The following is a 17,306-nucleotide window of genomic DNA, read 5'->3' as shown; positions in this document are numbered from 1 at the left end:
TCCCCCCCCCCCCCCCCGAAACAAAATCAAATAAAGAGACCATCGATCTGCAGCTGCTTGGTGGAAGGAGGGTGGAGGATGCCGGTCCCCATCCTTAGGGCTGCAGTGAAGGCAGGGTGGGGGCAAGGATGGCTGAACCCCACCGGCGGGTCCCCCTCTCCTCCCACCTTTGTCCCCATCGCGTCCCCCCCGTGCTTTGGGGACAAACCACCTCCTCCCAGTTCGGCATCCTCTGCCCCATACCTGCTTCTCCGGGCTCCTCCGGCGAGGGCAGCATCTCTCTCTCTTTTCCCTTATCCTCGAGAATAAGTGTGTATGTGTGTGTGGGGGGGGGGGGCTCAGGGAGCGCCCACCCGCCCCAGTGCACAAAGGCTGCGTCTGCGAAGCGGCTCAGGGCTTTGTCGGGGAGGAGAGATGCGGGGCCCCCGGCCTCCGGCTCCCCGCGGGCAGCACCTCCATGGGGCCGGGGAAGGAGAGGGAGCGGGGGGGGGGGGGGGGGGGGGGGGGGGAGGAAGAGGAGGAGGAGGAGGGCAGAGGCTGAAGGCCCCGCTGGGAGGAGGGAGCGGAGGCTCAGGGGGGGCTGCGCATGGGGAGCGGGAGGAGGATGGAGGGATGGATGGAGGGATGAGGGATGGAGGAAAGAGGGACGGCAGGATGGAGGGATGGAGCGCCCGCAGCCGCCGCCTCCTCCTCCTTTGCAGCTCGGAGTGCCGCTCGCTGCTGCTTTCCTCCCGCACAGCTCCCTCTGCCTGTCTCCCCACGAACACCGCGGGCCATCCGCCGGGCTTCGCTGCCATGCGGCACCCGCATTCCCCAACCCGCATCCCTCCTGCCCGCCCTTCCTCTCCTCTGCCCCCCACAGCCATTCCCTGCCCTCGGCAGCAGCCGCCTGGGATTGCCGCTCAGCAGCCCCCCCACAGCATCTCATGGGTGGGTGGCCGTGGGCATCTGCACCGCTGCGTCCCCCATCCGTGGGCACAAGGAACACGGCTTGGTCCTGAAACGGTCCCTGAGCATCCTGGCTTGATCCTGGACTTGGTCCTGCTCTGATTCCTGAGCCCCTGTGTTTGGTGCCCAAACTCCCAGGCAGTCCCCAGGCTTGGTCGCCATCCAGATCTGAGTGATCCAGGCTGCATCTCAGCTTGGTCGTAATCTGGTCCCCAAACAGATTAACCTGGTCCCTGAGCATCCTGGCTTGGCTCCCAAACACCGAGCTCCCCATCTTGGTGCTGGTCTGGTCCCTGAGCGCCCAGCTTTGTCCTGATCTGGAGCCTCAGTCACTGTCTGGTTCTTAGTAGAGTCCTGGCCTGGATCATGGTCCGGTATCAGAGAATGCCTTGGGTTGGAAGATCTCAAAGACCATGTAGTCCCAACCCAAAAATCTCATCTTGGACCTCGGCTTGGTCCTGATCTGTCCCCAGGCACCCCACAGCAGCCCTTGCCTTATTCCTCCTCCAACCCCAAGCACTCCAGCTTGGTCCTTGGTGCCAAAGCCACCCAGCACGGTGTTCCTTTCTTTGTGAACACAGCTCTGGGGAGGTGGCATGGGGAGACCATCCTGGGGGACAAGCAGCTGTCCCCATGCCCAAGAAACCCTGAAAGGTTGGGGTACAACCTGCCCCCATCCTGCCCTGAGTCAGCTGCATCCTCCATCCCTTCCTCCCTCGATAGCTCCGCTCATGGAGCAGAGCTTGGAGGCTTTACAGAGCCCAGAGCTTTTGCAGAGCTTTCAGGCTCTCATCAATGATGGATGAACTTTGGGAGGGGTATTAATAAAGCCTCATGCATGATGCATGGCTGAGTGGTGTGTGGGAATTGCGTGTGCCCTCTCCTGGTGTGGTGCTGCAGTGGGTGCCAGCAGGAGCACCACCCAGAGTGGATGAGCACCCTTGGGTGCCAATGGGGGCCTGAGACTTAAGGACAGGTGTAAGGGGACTTTTAGGACGTAGGGCAGCAGGTACAACTGTCCACATTTCTCCTCTCCGCAGCCCTGAAAGACCTTTTGTTCAAGTTTCCAAATTCATTTCCCACCCACGGCCACCCCATGGTGTGGGGCAGGGGGTTCTGTGGGAATAACATGGGATAACGGTGTCCCTCGTAACGGTGTCCCTCATCCCTGGAAGGATGCTGCAGCCCAAATGCCAACAAAGAAGCTGAGGGATACTGAGGATGGAGCGGGAAATCTCTATTCCTCCGTAACGCAGTTTTGGCTCAGATGGCCAATTTTCTGAGATGGTAACGAGGAGAAAAATAACCTCGATCCCTGAGGCCCATTTCCCCCCCGTTTCTTGCAGGATGCCTCCTTCTTGCCCTCTACCCAAGCCTTGCTGGTGCTCAGAGGCACACATCCTTTCCACCGCTTGCATCGAGACCCCCGGGATGCCGTGTCTGTGCCTCCTTCCTGCAGCACAGCCCCACAATGCCCCCATAATACCGCAGGGACCACAGGTTGGGGCCGCCTGAGTGACTGCAGGGCTCCAAGTAGGACAAATCCCTCCAGGAGCAGCGCTGGGCTGGTGCCCAGGGCACAGCATCCACAGCCACGTTGCTCCCTGCAAAGCAACCCAGAGCCACAGCGTCCTTCTTGCAGAGAACCCCTTCCCCTCTGTGCCTTGGGACAGAGCTGCCCACCCTGCGACAGGGGGATGAAGACCATCCCCGCTGATGGGTTCTCCATCCCTGCTGATGGGTTTCCCCTCCATGCTCAGTTATTTGGGCCCTTTCCCCCCCCCTGTGATGTAGCAGCTAAAGGTCAAAACAAAAAAACGCCGCAGAAATCCCACGGCTGTCGCGGGTTTTGAAAGGCAGAGAGAGCTGGGATGAGAACAAAGCTTTAATTATAAAAATAGACACGACTCTGCAATAGTCCTGATAGATTCTTTTTACAAACAGGAAAATATTTATAACCATAATTACGACCATCACCGTTCCTAAAGGGGCGCCGCCGCTCACCGCTCTCCATCGTGAAGCCGCGCGGCGCCCGCTCCTCTGCCACTGCCTTCCATTGGCAAAGCACTCCGCGCGCCCGGAACGCCGCGTGCAATGCAGGCGAGGCACAGCTGGCTGCAAACTCAGCCCCAGCCCGTGTGTCCGTGAGTATAAAAACGGTGGGTAATCCCCTTCTGTACAGTGTATTCGGCCCTGTTTTCCTCCTTGGAAGAGGAGCTGTAGGGATGACTCAGTCTCTGCAGGTTGGAGATGGCTCCATTGGCTGGAGGTGTTGATTTCGGTGGTAATGGTGGAAAGTCTTGGTGGCAGATGGACTCGATGATCTTAGAGGTCTTTTCCAACCAACCATTCCGTGATTTTATGGCAATGTGAGTCGTTCTGTCCAGCGCTGCCTGGTCTGAACCTCTCCTCCCAGCGCTCCTTCTGCGGCAACCTTCACTGGCACCTTCTCCACGGCTGCACCATCTCCAGGTTGTTCCCACCACGGGATGCTCTTCCACGGGACGTTCGACGTCCTGTATTGGGAAACACCACCTCCCATCACCAACATGGGGTTTTCACAGCGTGCCGAAGGAGAGACCCACCGAGAAGAACCCCAAGCCTTTGAGCTTCTCCTCCGTCCGCGCTTTCTGCTTCAGGTGGACTTTGCTGTGTCGCTTCTTTTCATCGCTACGGGCGAAGCGCCGCCCGCAGGTGTCACAGGAGAAGGGCTTCTCACCCGTGTGAGTGCGGATGTGGGTGGTGAGGTGGTCGCTGCGGCTGAAGTTGCGCAGGCAGATGCGGCACTGGAAGGGTTTGTGGCCCGTGTGGATGCGCAGGTGCCGGTTGAGCTCATCGGAGCGGGCGAAGCTCCGCACGCAGTTCTCCACTGGGCAGGCAAAGGCTTTCTCGTGGGGTTTGGGGCAGAAGCATTTGGAAGAGCACTTGGTGCGGCGCGTCTTCTTCTTGGGCTCGGCTAAGGTAGGAGGGGTGGGCAGCAGGGAGGGGACGGAGGTTGGCACGGGGTGGCCTAAAAAGTCCGTGGGGGGCACCGAAGGCGAGGGATGGGGATGGAGGATCTCGGTGGAGCCCATCAGACCTGGAAGGACGTCGGGTTGTGCCAAGGAAGAGTCGAACTCAGGCATCAGCTGGGCAGGGAGGTTCTGGATTTTGGTATCAGCAAAGTTCTCCGGCTCACAGCCAAAACCCAAATTGGTGCTGGGGAAACAGCCAGGATCCTCCGTGAGGCTTCCGAGCTCTGCCTGGCAGCTGATGGTCAGCGCATTTTCCATCTTGGAGCCCAATGGATGGAACATGGCCTGGCCACTCTCCCCCGCTGGGAAGGTCTCGGTGGGATGGAAGCCAGTGGGCAGGAAGGGTTGATGCGGGGTGATGGGCTCCCACTGGGCACAGGGGGCTTTGAACTTATCCAGCGCTGTGGAGCTGGAGGGCAGCTTGATGTCCTGCTTGGTGTCCAGCAGCTTGCTCTCAAAGAAGCACTGGGAGGTGGTTCCCAAGGAGGGCTGAGGCTGCAGCGGGTGCATGGCGTCCGCAGAGGGGAAGCTGCCGTAGCTCTGCTCGGCAAAGGGGGCTTGCATGGAGCCATTCATTTCTGGCTGGCAGCTGGAATAGATGTCCATCTGGTTGGGTGCCACCTCAGGACAGGGATAGAGCGCATCCAGGTGTCTTTGGTGGCCTTCAGAGGTGGCGAAGGGGGAGATGCCCAAGATCCCTGACATCAGGTTGAAGAGGGACTCCTGGTCCTGGGGGTGCTCAGGCACAGCCTTGATGAAGAAGCTGCCGGTGTAGCTGAGCGAGGGGGACAGCTGGCTGCCCAGGGGGGGGTATTCCAGCAGCTCACCTGGGGATGCAGAATGGAAAGCGTTAGGAAGATAATGGGGTGCAGGCCGGGAGACGCGAGGGAACGGTGGGAGTCGGATGGTGCGTCACTGTGTGGTTTCCCTCCCCCTCCCCCCGGGGACGCACAGGGAGCCCTGGGCTTCACCTCCCCACCCCCATCCTGGGCACTGCCTGACCCACAGCCAAGGGCTGCAGGGCAGAGGAGGGGATGCTGGGTTCCAGGCAGAGGAATGCAGTCCCAGCAGGGTGCCCCAGCCCTGCCCTTACCTCCGAGGAATTCGGCCTCTTCCAGAAGTTGCTGCTCAGGCTGCCCCAAGCCCTGCAGGTCCCCGGCTTTCATCTCGCAGCTCTCCTCGTACTTGGAATACAACGGGTCCGAGCAGGAGAAATCCATCACGTTGAGCATTTCGCTGGGATGCAGGGATGGATCAGACGGAGTGGGCTGGGGGATGCTCCGGGTGAGCCGGGAAGGAAAGCTCCAGGGATGCTTCAGGTTATCCAGAGGATGCTCTGCAGTACCCGAGGTGATGCTTGGGATGCTTGGGGTTATTCGGATGGTGCTTGGGATGCTCTGGAGGATGCTTAGGGTTATGCAGAGGATGCTCAGGGTGCTCCAGGAGGATGCTTGGGGTTATCCAGGCGATGCTCCGTGGTGCCCTGCGTGATGCTCGGGATGCTCAGAGTGATGCAGGGGATGCTTGGGGTGACGCAGGGGACGCAGGGGGTGCTTGAGGAGCTCGGTGAAGGTGCCGGGGACCCTGCAGGGGATGCAGCCAGGCGCTGGGAACAATCCTAGAGACGCTGCAGGATGCGTAGGGCAATCCGGAGGGTAAGGAGGAAGGTGCCGGGGGGGCTCGGGGCGGTGCTGGGGGTTCGGTCGGGGTTTCCGTGCCCGGGGGGGAGGGAGGGGGCCGGCAGAGCAGCGCAGCCCGTGCGGACACCCGGCTCTCCCTCCCCGCCACCCCCTTTATAGCTGCAGCGGGGCTGCTCCGACCCTTCCGCCGCAGCCATTTCTGGAGTCCCCAGTGAGGCTGCCGTGACGTAAATGCCCATACATGGACTCAGGATGTAGGCTAGGGAGTCCCAATAAGGAAATCTCTCCCGTGACGCGCTGCCCCTTCCCTCCCCCCACCCCTCCCTCCGCCTTTTCTCTCGGTTCTTTTTTTTCCCTCTCCCCCCCCCCACTTTCCCTTTCTCCTTCTCTTTCTCTCTTTTTTTTTTAACTATCAATCTCGAGATCTCAACAAATCGTTGCGAGCCGCGCGGGCGCTGCAGAGCCGCGGTGCCTTCGCTCCGCGTGTGCGCGCGTGTCTGTGCCCGCTCCGTGTGCCCGTGCATCCGCGTGCATCAGTTCACGCGCCCAGCGACGCGAGCTGATGCGCGCACACCTCTATCTGTGCGCATTCACGTGCACTTCCATGTTATCTCTGTGTATTTCTGCACGCGTCCCTGCGTGTGCGCGCAATCCCCGTGCTGTGCAAGCGCGCACACACGCACACACACGCACACACGTGTGCACAACCCCCCCTGGGGTCCCTTGGGAGCCCCCAGCCCCGCTCTTGGGACGCAGCGCCCTCCGGATGCGGCCCCGAGCGTTGGGCTTCTGGCTCCGCTCCCAACGTGGGCTGCTGTTCTTCCAGATTTACATCTCCCCGAGCTCTTATTCGCCTTCTGCTATATATTTTTTTTCTCTTCCTTCCCCGTGAATTGCCTTTTGTTGCTCTTGTTCCTTCTAGAAGCGTGAAAGGTGCCGGCTTTGAGGTTTCTCCCCCTCTTCCCGAGGAGGTTTTTGCAACGCTTTGCCGTTCCTGCTGGCATTTTGCGCTCAGATCCCGGCTGTGCGGCTGCTCCTGCGATGGGGCGAGCAGCCAAAGGCTGCGGGCAGCTCCTCCTGCTCCCCAGCCCTCCCCGCACGTGGCTCCCACCCAGCACGGTGCCACATGCATGGATTCAGGCTGAGAAAAGGCACGCTGACCCCATCGATGCGCCCAAAGGGGATGTTTTAAGGGTAGACGTGATAGGAGCAGTGATTTGGAAGGCTCTTTCCAATGCTGCTCTCAGCATCTTGAAATCTGCACTGAAGAAAGCCTGCTTGCCCGGCTTCATCATTTGGAGATTTCCAGCTCCCCAAACTTTCCATATTTTCAGTTTTCCGTGTTTCCAGTTTTCCAAATTTCCAAAAGCAACCTGGATTTAAAGCCCAGCCCAGCAGTGGCCATGCCTTGGTGAGCTGGCATTGAGCACGGTTGGTTTGGGCAAGGAGGGGAAGGCTTTCTCAAGGTGATTTGGAGCCCACTAGAAAGTAGTTGTAGGGCAGTATTCGCAGTTCAGCCCAATGGGAAAGTCAGTGCTGGCTGTGAGCATTGCATCTGGGATGTGGCTGCGGTGGGAAGGAAGGAGAAAGCTGCAAAGGGGCTGGGAATTATAGAGCCATGGGATGGTTTGAGTTGGAAGGGTCATCCGGTCCAACTCCCTGCAGGGAGCAGGGACACCCACAGCTCCATCAGGCGCTCACAGCCCCGTCCAACCTGATCTCGAGTGCCTCCATGGGGCGTCCAACACCCCTCTGCAAGCTGTGGCCGGAAGGGATGTGTCCCTGCTCCCCAGCAGAAGCATGGCTACAGCTTTGCTGGGATGCCGGGTACCCACAGCTGCACCTATGGGACCAAGTAAGAGCGCAGTGCTATTCGTGGCTGGGCCGTGACTCATGGCTGCACCTTGGGCAAAGCACTCTCAGATGCGTCTCGCAGCGCTTCCCCACATTTCCCTCTGTCAAATGCACCGAGATCTCTGGCAGAGAAGTGCAAAGGAGCATTAAGGCTGGCTGGTGATTCAGGGAGTGTCAGAGAATAGGCTGCGAGGTTGGGGATGGAAACAAAACAGCCCCCAGCCGACCCCAGCACGTCCCTCAGTGCCACATAGAACCAACCATGGAATCCTAGAATGGCCTGGGTTGAAATGGACCACAACAATCATCCAGTTTCAACCCCCTGCTACGTGCAGGGTCGCCAGCCACATCTCCACTCTTGTTTTATTTGGGTGTGCTGAGCTGGATGTGGTTTGTCAGCACTGCGCAGGGGGATGTGGGGTCATAGGATAAAGTCCACACTCTTGTGAGGAAGGCAAGGCCTCCTTTTCTCCTGGAGGCGAAAAAAAATTGCTCCACCTGTGTATCTTAAAGTAGTGGCGGCGTTTCAGTTTGAGGCAGGAAAACGTGTTGTCTGCAGAATCACAGAATGGTTGAGGTTGGACGAGACCCCTAAGAGCACGACGTCCAACCATCAACCCATTAGCTGCTGCTAATCACACAGGGGCGGCTGCAGTGGTTTGGGTACGGCCCTGTTGACCCAATTCTGCTTAGAATGAGAGAAACAAAAACCGATCGGCGTTAGAAAACCAGTTCTGAAATCTGTAAAGGACTCCTTTTGTTGGCAGCTCCCACTGCGGAGCTGTGGCCGCGTTGGCGAGGGCGGCATCGGCTCTGAGCAGGGAGGTGACACCACCAGAGATGGCTCCAATGAGGTGCATGAGGTCATGGAAAACGTGACTGGGAGCACAGCCAGGCCCTGGGGCCGGCTGCTGGCACCAGGCTTCGGTGCACAGAGGGGCACTTGGCTCAGGAGGACGTGGGATAGCCTTCCTATGGTGAATCGTGTCGTCACAGAGGGACGGGGAGGAAATCCATGCACCGGGGCCAGCTCTCTCCCTGTTTTGTGGGGAGAGCAAATGGAGCTCGTATCTTGCCCCAGTTTTCAGGTCCTGATGTTTCCCAAGGGAAATGAAGCTCTATCTCTTGAGTTTGTCCCATTTCTCCTTCAGTTTTCACCCTTAGGAGCATGATCTGGGCTCTTCCCTATGCTTCCAGGGGGATTTTATCACAGTCACAGAATGGGACTTTAAAGTCCCCCCCCGGCCCCAATCCCTGCTGTGGGCTGGTTGCTCCCCACCAGCTCAGCCTGTCCCCAAGCACCTCCAGCTCTGGGCAACCTGTGCCAGGACCTCACCTCCAAGTAAAGAAGAACTGTGCTGAGGCTGGAATCCATCTTCCCAAAGGGATGGGCTGAGCACAGGCTCATGGCAATGCCACTGCCACAGCCAGACTTAGTCCTGTGTAGTCATAGATGATGTTCAGGGTAAAAGATAACCCCCATGTGCTTTCTTTCACACCCCAGATATTCATGCTTCTCCTGCATTAAAACAGTGCCCTATATTCAGTAGCTCTTGGTATTTTTTTTCCACTGTCCAGTTTCTTTTTGAACCCTCAGTGCTGCAAGATGAGGAGTGGTTTTGGTAAATAAATCTCTTCGTTAATTCAGACATGCTCTGAGGATTTAAGGGTTGCAACTGGGTGAGCTTTAAGGTCCCTTCCAATCCAAGCCATGCTATGATTCTATGATTCTGTGATTCTATGATTCTACGATGTGGAGGTTGGAACTGGGTGGGTTTTAAGGCGCTTTCCAAGCCAACCATTCTATGGTTCTATGATTCTGTTATTTAGGGGTTGGAACTGGGTGGGCTTTGAGGTCCCTTCCAACCCATGCTATGCTCTGATTCTGTGATCCTATGGTTTGGGGATCGGAACCAGGTGTGCTTTAAGGTCCTCCCAAGGGAACCAACCTATAGTTTGATCTGTGGGATTGGAACTGGATGATCCTTAAGGTCCCTTCCAAGCCAAGCTATGCTGCGATGCCGTGATTTGCTGGACACCCCGGGTTGTGATGGATGGAGCAGCGATTCCTCATGGCTCGTCCACAGGAGGTGACACACCGACGGGCCGCTGCCCCACTGCCACATTTCCATTCCTCGCCCCACATCTCCTCCAACCAGCAACATGCCCTTCCAGGATCACTTCCCAAACACATCGCTCTGCATTTCCATGGCAACTGGCACACGACCAGCCCTGCCGGCTCCGCAGCAAAGCCGTTCCCAGCTCCGCATTGAGGATGCTCGGTGACAGAGGGGATGACATGGAGAGGTCGAGGAGATCACCTGCACCGCCTCTGCATCCCTCTGGGGACTTCTGCCCACCATCACCTTCCTTCTGATGGCTACAGCAGGTTTAAGCAGTGCGTGAGGCTCTGCGAAATGTCTGCCAAAAGGGTTTTTATCATTGCCCAGCACAAGTGAGGTTTGCTGGCTGGAATTTCAGCGCTGAGCCCGGCGGGAGGTCAGGGCGGATGGCTATCTGCCTCTGGGTTTTATGTTGCTGTTGCTGAATATCACCATATTCTTTGGGTGCTCGGCTATGATGCTGTCTCTTCCTGACCTCACCCTTTTTGGCTTGCATCTCCTGCATGCTTGCTGTTCTATCAGCTTTGGGGTGAAATCCCTCCAATTTGGGAGCAGGCAAGGACAGCGGGGCAGCCCACCTGCCATTGAGCAGCATCCTAAAAATAGGGTTGGATGAAGTCAGCTCTTCTCCTGCCCCAACAAATGATCGTGTCCAAACTGATCCTAAAGGCAATGTGTTGATGCAGATTTCCTGCTCTCCTTCATCCTGTGTCCCAGCCACAGTATTTTTAGCGTGTGGTTTTGCAAGTGCTTGGGCTCAGGACAAGCATGGGGAGAAGATGGAACTGTCAGGAGAGCAGTGACTTGGCTGGGCATTTGTGGGCACAATTCCTGGAAGTAAAGCAGGAGGGGCTGATTTTCTCAATTTCTTTCCAAATTCACATTTTCCTTTAAGATTCTGTCTTAGCAGCATGCTGATGGGAAGCTGCAGGCACTTGAAGCAAGCATTCCTTCCAGCCTGAATGAAATGATTCACTGAGCCCCAAATAAGCCTTTCTCCACTCATTCTCACGCTGGTTTTTCATCACCTCTAGAAACGCAGTGTATCGTTTAATAAAACGTTACTTAAACCATTGAACTGCTTCATTTTTGACTTCTGAAACCTCCAGAGAGCTCTGACCTCAAAGCCTGAAACGAAACAGCAGCGTTGAGCTCCATACTTGGGAGCTGCCTGGCTCCCAACCCAGCCAGGATGAGCCAGCGGAGATGCCCCAAGCACGACATAAAGGCTACCACCATCCTGCAACAGAGCTGCCTTGCCATCAGATAAAGGCATTCATTAAGAAACCATTAGAATAAAATCCCTCTAAGGAGGGACACATAAGAACGGCTCCGCTGGCTGCAGTGCTGTCTGGTTCACATGGAGCACATTTCTGTGCCTCCTGCGCTGGCTCACCTCCACCCATCCCTTTCTCCATAGCATCTAGCAGGTTTTGAGATCCAGCCACCATCGTTTCAAATCAGATATCAGGAAAAGGTTCTTCTCCACAGGCTGCCCAGGGGGGTGGGAGAGTCACCGTCCCTGGAGGTGTCCAAAAACAGTGGAGATGTGGCACTGAGGGATGAGGTCAGTGGGCATGGTGGGACGGATCGGGGTTGGGCTTGGGGATCTTGGAGGTCTTTTCTAACCTGAATGATTCTATGATCTCCCAGTGCCCACAGGATCTGGGAATGGGCAGAGGACATCCTTGATAGGCTCCATACCAGCAGCACTATTTTCTGCAGCCACTGGCACAAACTAAGCAGCGTGGCCAAGGACACGCAGAGAGCCTGGTGCACAAACAGTGGCCAAAGCCATGCTTCGTGTAGACAGTGCTGCTTTTCTAACTTGCAGGAGGTACCTGAATTTATTCCAGTGCTCTCATTAGTGAGGGTTATTCGTTTCCTTGACCAGCTCACTGCTCTTCCTCAGGAATGCTTCCAAGACGCTCTCCAGAACCATTAATCAGAGCAGCACAAAGATATATTAACTCTCTTCTCCACGAAATAAAACCATCAGCCTCCCAAGCTGCCTTTCTGTGCCATCCATCCTTCCTTCCAACTAAATTTCAATGCTGTCGCCGTCAGCTGCTGAAGAAGGCAAACCCATCTATCAGGTTCTGCTGTGTTGCTTGTGGTTACAGCATCGTGATCTCGGTGCTTATCCCAAATACAGCTGTGATTCTGTGATTTCACCATTCGCTTTCATAACGTTACTAAAACCCCTGATGATGTTCACATCAAAGGTTGGAAATTCATGGGACTCTGCAAATTAACTGCTCTGGCCTCTCGGCATAGAATTAAGAGAACTAATAAATATAGCGTGGTATGCAAATGAATCCAAGTTGTATCTGTTGTCCAATGCCCCTGCCTAGCTACGGCAGCTGCAGAAGTTGCCTTCTTCGTACAACCCCTGAAAGGAGGCTGGAGAGAGGTGGGGGTCAGCCTTTGCTCCGGGGTAATGGTGACAGGAGGAGAGGTGACAGCTTGAAATTGCACCAGGGGAGGTCAGGTTGGTTAGTAGGAAACATTTCTTCTTGGAAACAGCAGTCAGGCACTGCCCTAGGAGTGGTGGAGTCACCGTCCCTGGAGGTGTTGCAGAGCCATGGAGACGTGGCACTGGGGCAGTGGGCACGGTGGGGTGGGTTGGGGCTGGATTTGGGGATCTTAGAGATCTTTTCTAACCCTAATGATTTCGTGATTCTATGATTCTCACTTGTAGGAAGGAGGCTGCTCAACTCAGGCATGAATGGAACAAGTGTCACTCTCAGATATATAGGTTAGAAAGCATTTTTTACCCCAAAACCCTCACTGGAAAAATGCCATGGGAGAAAGCTGGTTTTGCCTACTGCTCAGTATGCCTGAAGCTGCATTTTGAAGGCAATTGCTACAGATTGCCAGCACCTGGAAGGAGACAGCAGGGGAACACAGGTGCAGATGAATATACCCTCCTCCAGGCATCCATCAGCAGCCACTGCCAAAGGACTCCATGTAGATTGACTTGAAGTGATGGAGCCTGCACTGCTGCAGCAGGAAGGCATTCCACTGCTGAGGTGCAGGGGGAAGGACATCCTCTTGGGCACCTCGTAACCACCCCTGCCTTGGACTTAGAATCATAGTCATTAAGTTATGATCCCCAAGTCCAAGCCCAAACCAACCCTCCCATGCCTACTCACCATGTCCCCAGGCATCACATCTCCATGGTTCTGGAACACCTCCAGGGATGGTGACTCCACCAATGGACTCGGTCCCTGCTGGAGTCCATCTCAGCCCTGCAAGAGGATAATCCTCCAGTTCGAGAACAGTCCTTCAGGGGGACAGCTGGCACTGCTGGAGCTGGGGTGAGCCAGCATGTGTTGATGTGGATTACCTGGCTGCATGGTGTCTGGGTTTGCACTCACACATCCGGTTGGGTCAATGCTGCTTCTGCATGAGTCTGGAGTGGGAAATTCAGCACGGCTGGATGGTGGGATAGATGCTCTTGGAGGTCTTTTCCAATCTTAATGATTCAGCAATTCTATGATTCTGGAATCAAATGAAGCTGGAACAGAGCTCTAAACAGTGCCATTAAGGAGCCATATACAAATGTTGAGCTGAAAAATGAGGGCCAGGGCTTTAAACTTTCCTATGAACATACAAATGGCTCACGATGCAAGAAACACTTACCCATGCAGCCTGAAAGAGTCGTAAAGGCAAAGCATCTCACGTGGCCCATTGAAGGGCCCTCTGAGGGGGTCTGTGCTTTTGTTTTGTCTCCTCTGTGATGTGTTCCACAGAGGACCAAATCTGGCTGCTTCCAGGTGAAGGGGACCCAAATCTCTTTGCCACCAGTGGGGAAGAATAAAACAAACCCAACCAGCGGGCAGTCGTAGCGAGTTTCATTGCTTGGTGCCCACAGCTACGGATGGAACAGTGGGAATCCTGCCTTACTCCAGTGTGACAGGGCAGGGCTCATCTTGCTACGGCTCACTGATGACAATGAACAGGAGTGGACAACTGATGGACATGGAGCAGACACCTGCTAGGACACTGCAAGTCTCCATAGGAGCCCCGAGAAGAGAACCCAGCGCTGACGCAGTGATGGCAGGGATAAGGCTGCAGCAGGCTGGTGGTGTGGGCTTCCTGCTCGGATGTTTCAAGGAAAGCAGGATGCGACTGCTGGAGACAACGCAGTGAGTGTGGCAGGGGACAGACCCAGGTCTGGGTGCTGTGACAGCGGGTGGTGACAGATGTATGCTCAACTCATGCTGGCTTCCCCTTTGCTGCTCCAGTTTACGGCTAAAAATAAGCAGAAGAAGGAGCTGAGTCTGCTGCGAGGAACTGTGGAGCAATAGGCAAACAGAAATAAAAAGCCATGTCCCTGAGCAGAGACATTCCTGTTAAATCTCTGCTTAGGAAACATCCCCAAATTAATGCATTACTCCAAAAAGCAAGCATTCCCTTCCAGCATGGTCAGGGAAAGCCTCTAGGATGAGGATGCAGTCACAGAGGACACTCATTTTCCAGTTTGTCCCAGGCAGAAGAAGTGTCTGGATGATGCTCTCAGCCATACAGTCTGATTTTTGGCTTGTGTTTTGTGGAGCCAGGAGTTGGACTCAACAATCCCCATGGGTTCCTTCCAACTCGGGACATTCTGTGATTCTCTGATTTATAACCCAGCAGTCCTCAGGGCCCAAATATGATCACAGCTACTCACTCATCTGTTGGAAACAGAGCCAGCTTTGTCACGGACCACGCTGATACGCTCTGCTTCCACTTCCACGTGACATTTCCTTCTGTTTTTCCTTCTCCTTTCAGAATTCAGATTCAATCAGTGATAGCAAAAGGTCAGATGCCCCCAACACACTGGAAGCGCGGATGCTTCAGAGGAGGAAACGTGCTTTGTTTTCCAAGCAGATGAAACGAGACCGCGTTTTGTTGGCACTTCCACGGCACTCCGTGGTGACCAGATCAACGCCTCAAACGTGGGCCGTATCAAACATCACAGCTCTGCCCTCCCTCCTTGCTCTCTCCAGTGACACAACCCCTCTCTGTGCGCCGCTCTGCAGTCACTGAGCGCGGTGATGAATCCCAACTGATATCTCTCCCATGAGCTCAACCGAATGCCGTGCCATTTTGCAAATGCCAGGCTCTCGCTTGAACCGAGCGTGGAATGTTTGTTTCCGACTATCAGGTTTCATTTCCCCTTTGTCGTGTTTAGCTTCATGGAAAACAGGCGTTGCATTTTGATTTCCATTGAATCGCAGAGCCAAGCCCAGCGCTGGAGCCAAGCGGTTGACACCGACAGAAGATCTGACTCATAACACTTGGCTGGGGTTGAATTATTCTTCCAGAGAAGACCGAAGGCTCTCAGCCCTGAGACCTGGTTAAAACCCTACGGCGCTCTTTGCCAGAATGTCTGTATAGCTCTTCGTTATCACCCCCAGCACTTGTTAGATCAGGGTAATTTGGAACGAAAGCTATGTAATGCGTATGCTAAATGCTTCTAATCAACGCTTCCAATTTTTCTGCCATTCTTCTGGGGGAGCTTTCCCACAGCAACACAAACAGCATCTGCCTCCAGCTTGCACAGCACAGTGTTGCAGGATAGATTGCCCTGGGTAGGAAACGCCAGAATTCATCAGGATGACACCAGCTGATGTCAAAGCTACAGGAACGTGGTACATGCCACGAGATCCTGGTCCCAGAATGATCTGTGCCAGAGGACAGTTATAGGCTGGATGTGGCTCTGGGCAGCCTGGGCTGCTGGTTGGTGACCCTGCACATAGCAGGGGGTTGAAACTAGATGATCACTGTGGTCCTTTTCAACCCAGGCCATTCTGTGGTTCTGTGATTCTATAGCAAGCCCTGCCTCCTTTCTGCCTCATCTATCTCTCCCTACCTCTTTGTTCCTCCTACACGAGAGAAACAGACCTCACCCCACCGTGATGCCTTGGGAAGAGGTGGGCAGAGTCCTGCCTTCGTGTCAGTTCTTGCCCATATCATCCTTGGCACTGGCCAAGTTCTCCCGAGCTGCTGTATTCCTAACGCAGGAATTGGAGCAGGCAGTAGAGCGCGTGCTGTTCACACTCAGGAGCTGTGGAGGGCTGAGATAGACTCAACCAGGGCAAAACAGTCGCAGATCCTGTCTGTAAAGCTGCCATAAATCTGACTGAACACAAGAAAAAAAGCCAGGTTTGTTAAAGGCATCCACCTCCCTGGGCACGTTGAGGTGGATTTTCCCAGGATAGGTATCTCCCTCATCATCCCACGTCTCATAAGATTCCAAAATACTTTTCAATCTAACTAAACAACGTAGTCTTTTCTTCCCCTCATTCCTGAAAACCACAGAACCGTTTCATCTGAAACTTTACAGCTGGAGAGAGGCATTTAGCCCAGAAATGTCTTGCCCAAACGATCACTCTTTGGCAGAAGTTCTGAGCACCTGAAATTGGGCGTTGGAAATGGGAAAAGCCTCGATGAACAAAGCAGGAGCCAGAGGAGCTGGCAACGGACCATATATGTTATCTACAGCAACGGGTCCTTCCGCTTTGTTCCTCAAAGCAAACTTCATTTTAGTTAAAGGTTCAGCATCAATGCCTGCAAAGCTCAAAGTGGCAAAATACTGAAACACCAGTGCGCCTCCTACTTGTCTGCACTGCTTTCTCCTGGCCGTTGCCTTGCCTAAAGGCCAAAACCGTGGATATTCCAGCCCTTACGATCCAACTCTGCTTCAGCTGTGAATGAATCCCCAAATAGTTGTCTTCTCCTTCGGAGGAGGTGGGTTTCCTGGGTCTTCTGGTTCAGGTGAGGCAGGCTTTGTCTCACAACAGCAGGCTCCGAACTTGGGTTGTATGGATTTCCGAAGGAGACCAATTCCGAGCTTCTAAAATCTTGGTATAGTGAATTTCCATCTGCTTCACAGATGGAAAGATACAGCAATCGTGCTGATAAAATTACTGAAAACTGCAACACGCCCACAGCACATTGGCTACCAAATTTTTTTTGCATGCAAATTCGGGTTGATCCTGTAGCCAAAAACGGCAACGGGGAAAGCAATCTGAGGGGACGCATTTCCTTCGTACAACATGGTGCCCAAGAATAACGACGTGTGCTTTGTGTGGCTGTGTGCTGAAGCAGCCAGGATGATTCATCAATTGGCAAAACCGTTATCCGTTAATCACCGTGAGAGATCAAGTATTGGAATATCACGGGCATGGCAAAGGCAATTGAAAACCAAATAGAAAAAGGGTTGTTGTGCAGGGGGAGAGAAACCGAGAAGGGGACGGGAGTGGAAAGGGGATGTCGCAGGCAAAGAAGACTCTGGAAGACGAGGACAGATGCATTACAGGCAGGCGGTGACAGGACAGCGGTCCTGAATCATAGAATCAGAGATCTTGGGTTGAAAGGGACCTTAAAGACCATTTAATTTCAGCCCCAAATCTCCAACTTCTTATTTCCCAGTGCAGGCTGTTGGTTGGGCTGAATTTCTGCTCTGGCTTGGGATGGGATCCTTTTGGGATCCTTTTGAGCTGGGTGGCTGCCTGTTTGGCTTCATATTCTACTTGTAGATCACGAACTGGAGTACAGTCTTTCCCAAAAGTGCAGAGGTTCCTCTGAATGAGAGAGGTTGGACCAATGTCTACCACTCGGCGTAGACACCTGTGTGGTGGCTGCAAAGAAAGAGCACTACAGTGGCACAAACTATTGCTTAAGCTTGCCAGGCAGGTAACTTGGGTTAACTCAGCTTTATTTGGAGTGTAACACTG

The 17,306-nt window shown here is 54.6% G+C and overlaps 1 protein-coding gene across 1 annotated transcript; it reads right to left on the bottom strand.

Annotated features, from left to right (window-relative positions):
• Window positions 1–3,029: 3,029 nt before the first annotated feature.
• On the bottom strand, window positions 3,030–5,610 carry EGR4 (early growth response 4). The gene is made up of 2 exons (XM_042871712.1): window positions 5,056–5,610; window positions 3,030–4,789 (listed from the first exon to the last, which is right to left on the bottom strand). Exons 1-2 carry the CDS (start codon window positions 5,192–5,194, stop codon window positions 3,507–3,509), a joined length of 1,422 nt encoding a protein of 473 aa, XP_042727646.1. The 5' UTR covers window positions 5,195–5,610; the 3' UTR covers window positions 3,030–3,506.
• Window positions 5,611–17,306: the final 11,696 nt, after the last annotated feature.

This window comes from Lagopus leucura, unplaced genomic scaffold, assembly GCF_019238085.1.
Source record: "Lagopus leucura isolate 7727_CA_CO unplaced genomic scaffold, USGS_WTPT01 Super-Scaffold_100004, whole genome shotgun sequence".
NCBI lineage: Eukaryota > Metazoa > Chordata > Aves > Galliformes > Phasianidae > Lagopus > Lagopus leucura.
Note: the sequence above shows the minus strand (reverse complement) of the source record. Positions and strands in the feature narration are given on the sequence as shown.

What these genes read in the sequence shown, in the direction of transcription:
- EGR4 (XM_042871712.1), bottom strand. Translation starts at nt 5,194, where the DNA reads ATGCTCAACGTGATGGATTTCTCCTGCTCGGACCCGTTGTATTCCAAG. An exon ending in AGAGGCCGAATTCCTCGGAG is followed by an intron (nt 4,790 to 5,055) that starts GTAAGGGCAGGG and finishes CTGCATCCCCAG; the next exon opens with GTGAGCTGCTGGAATACCCC.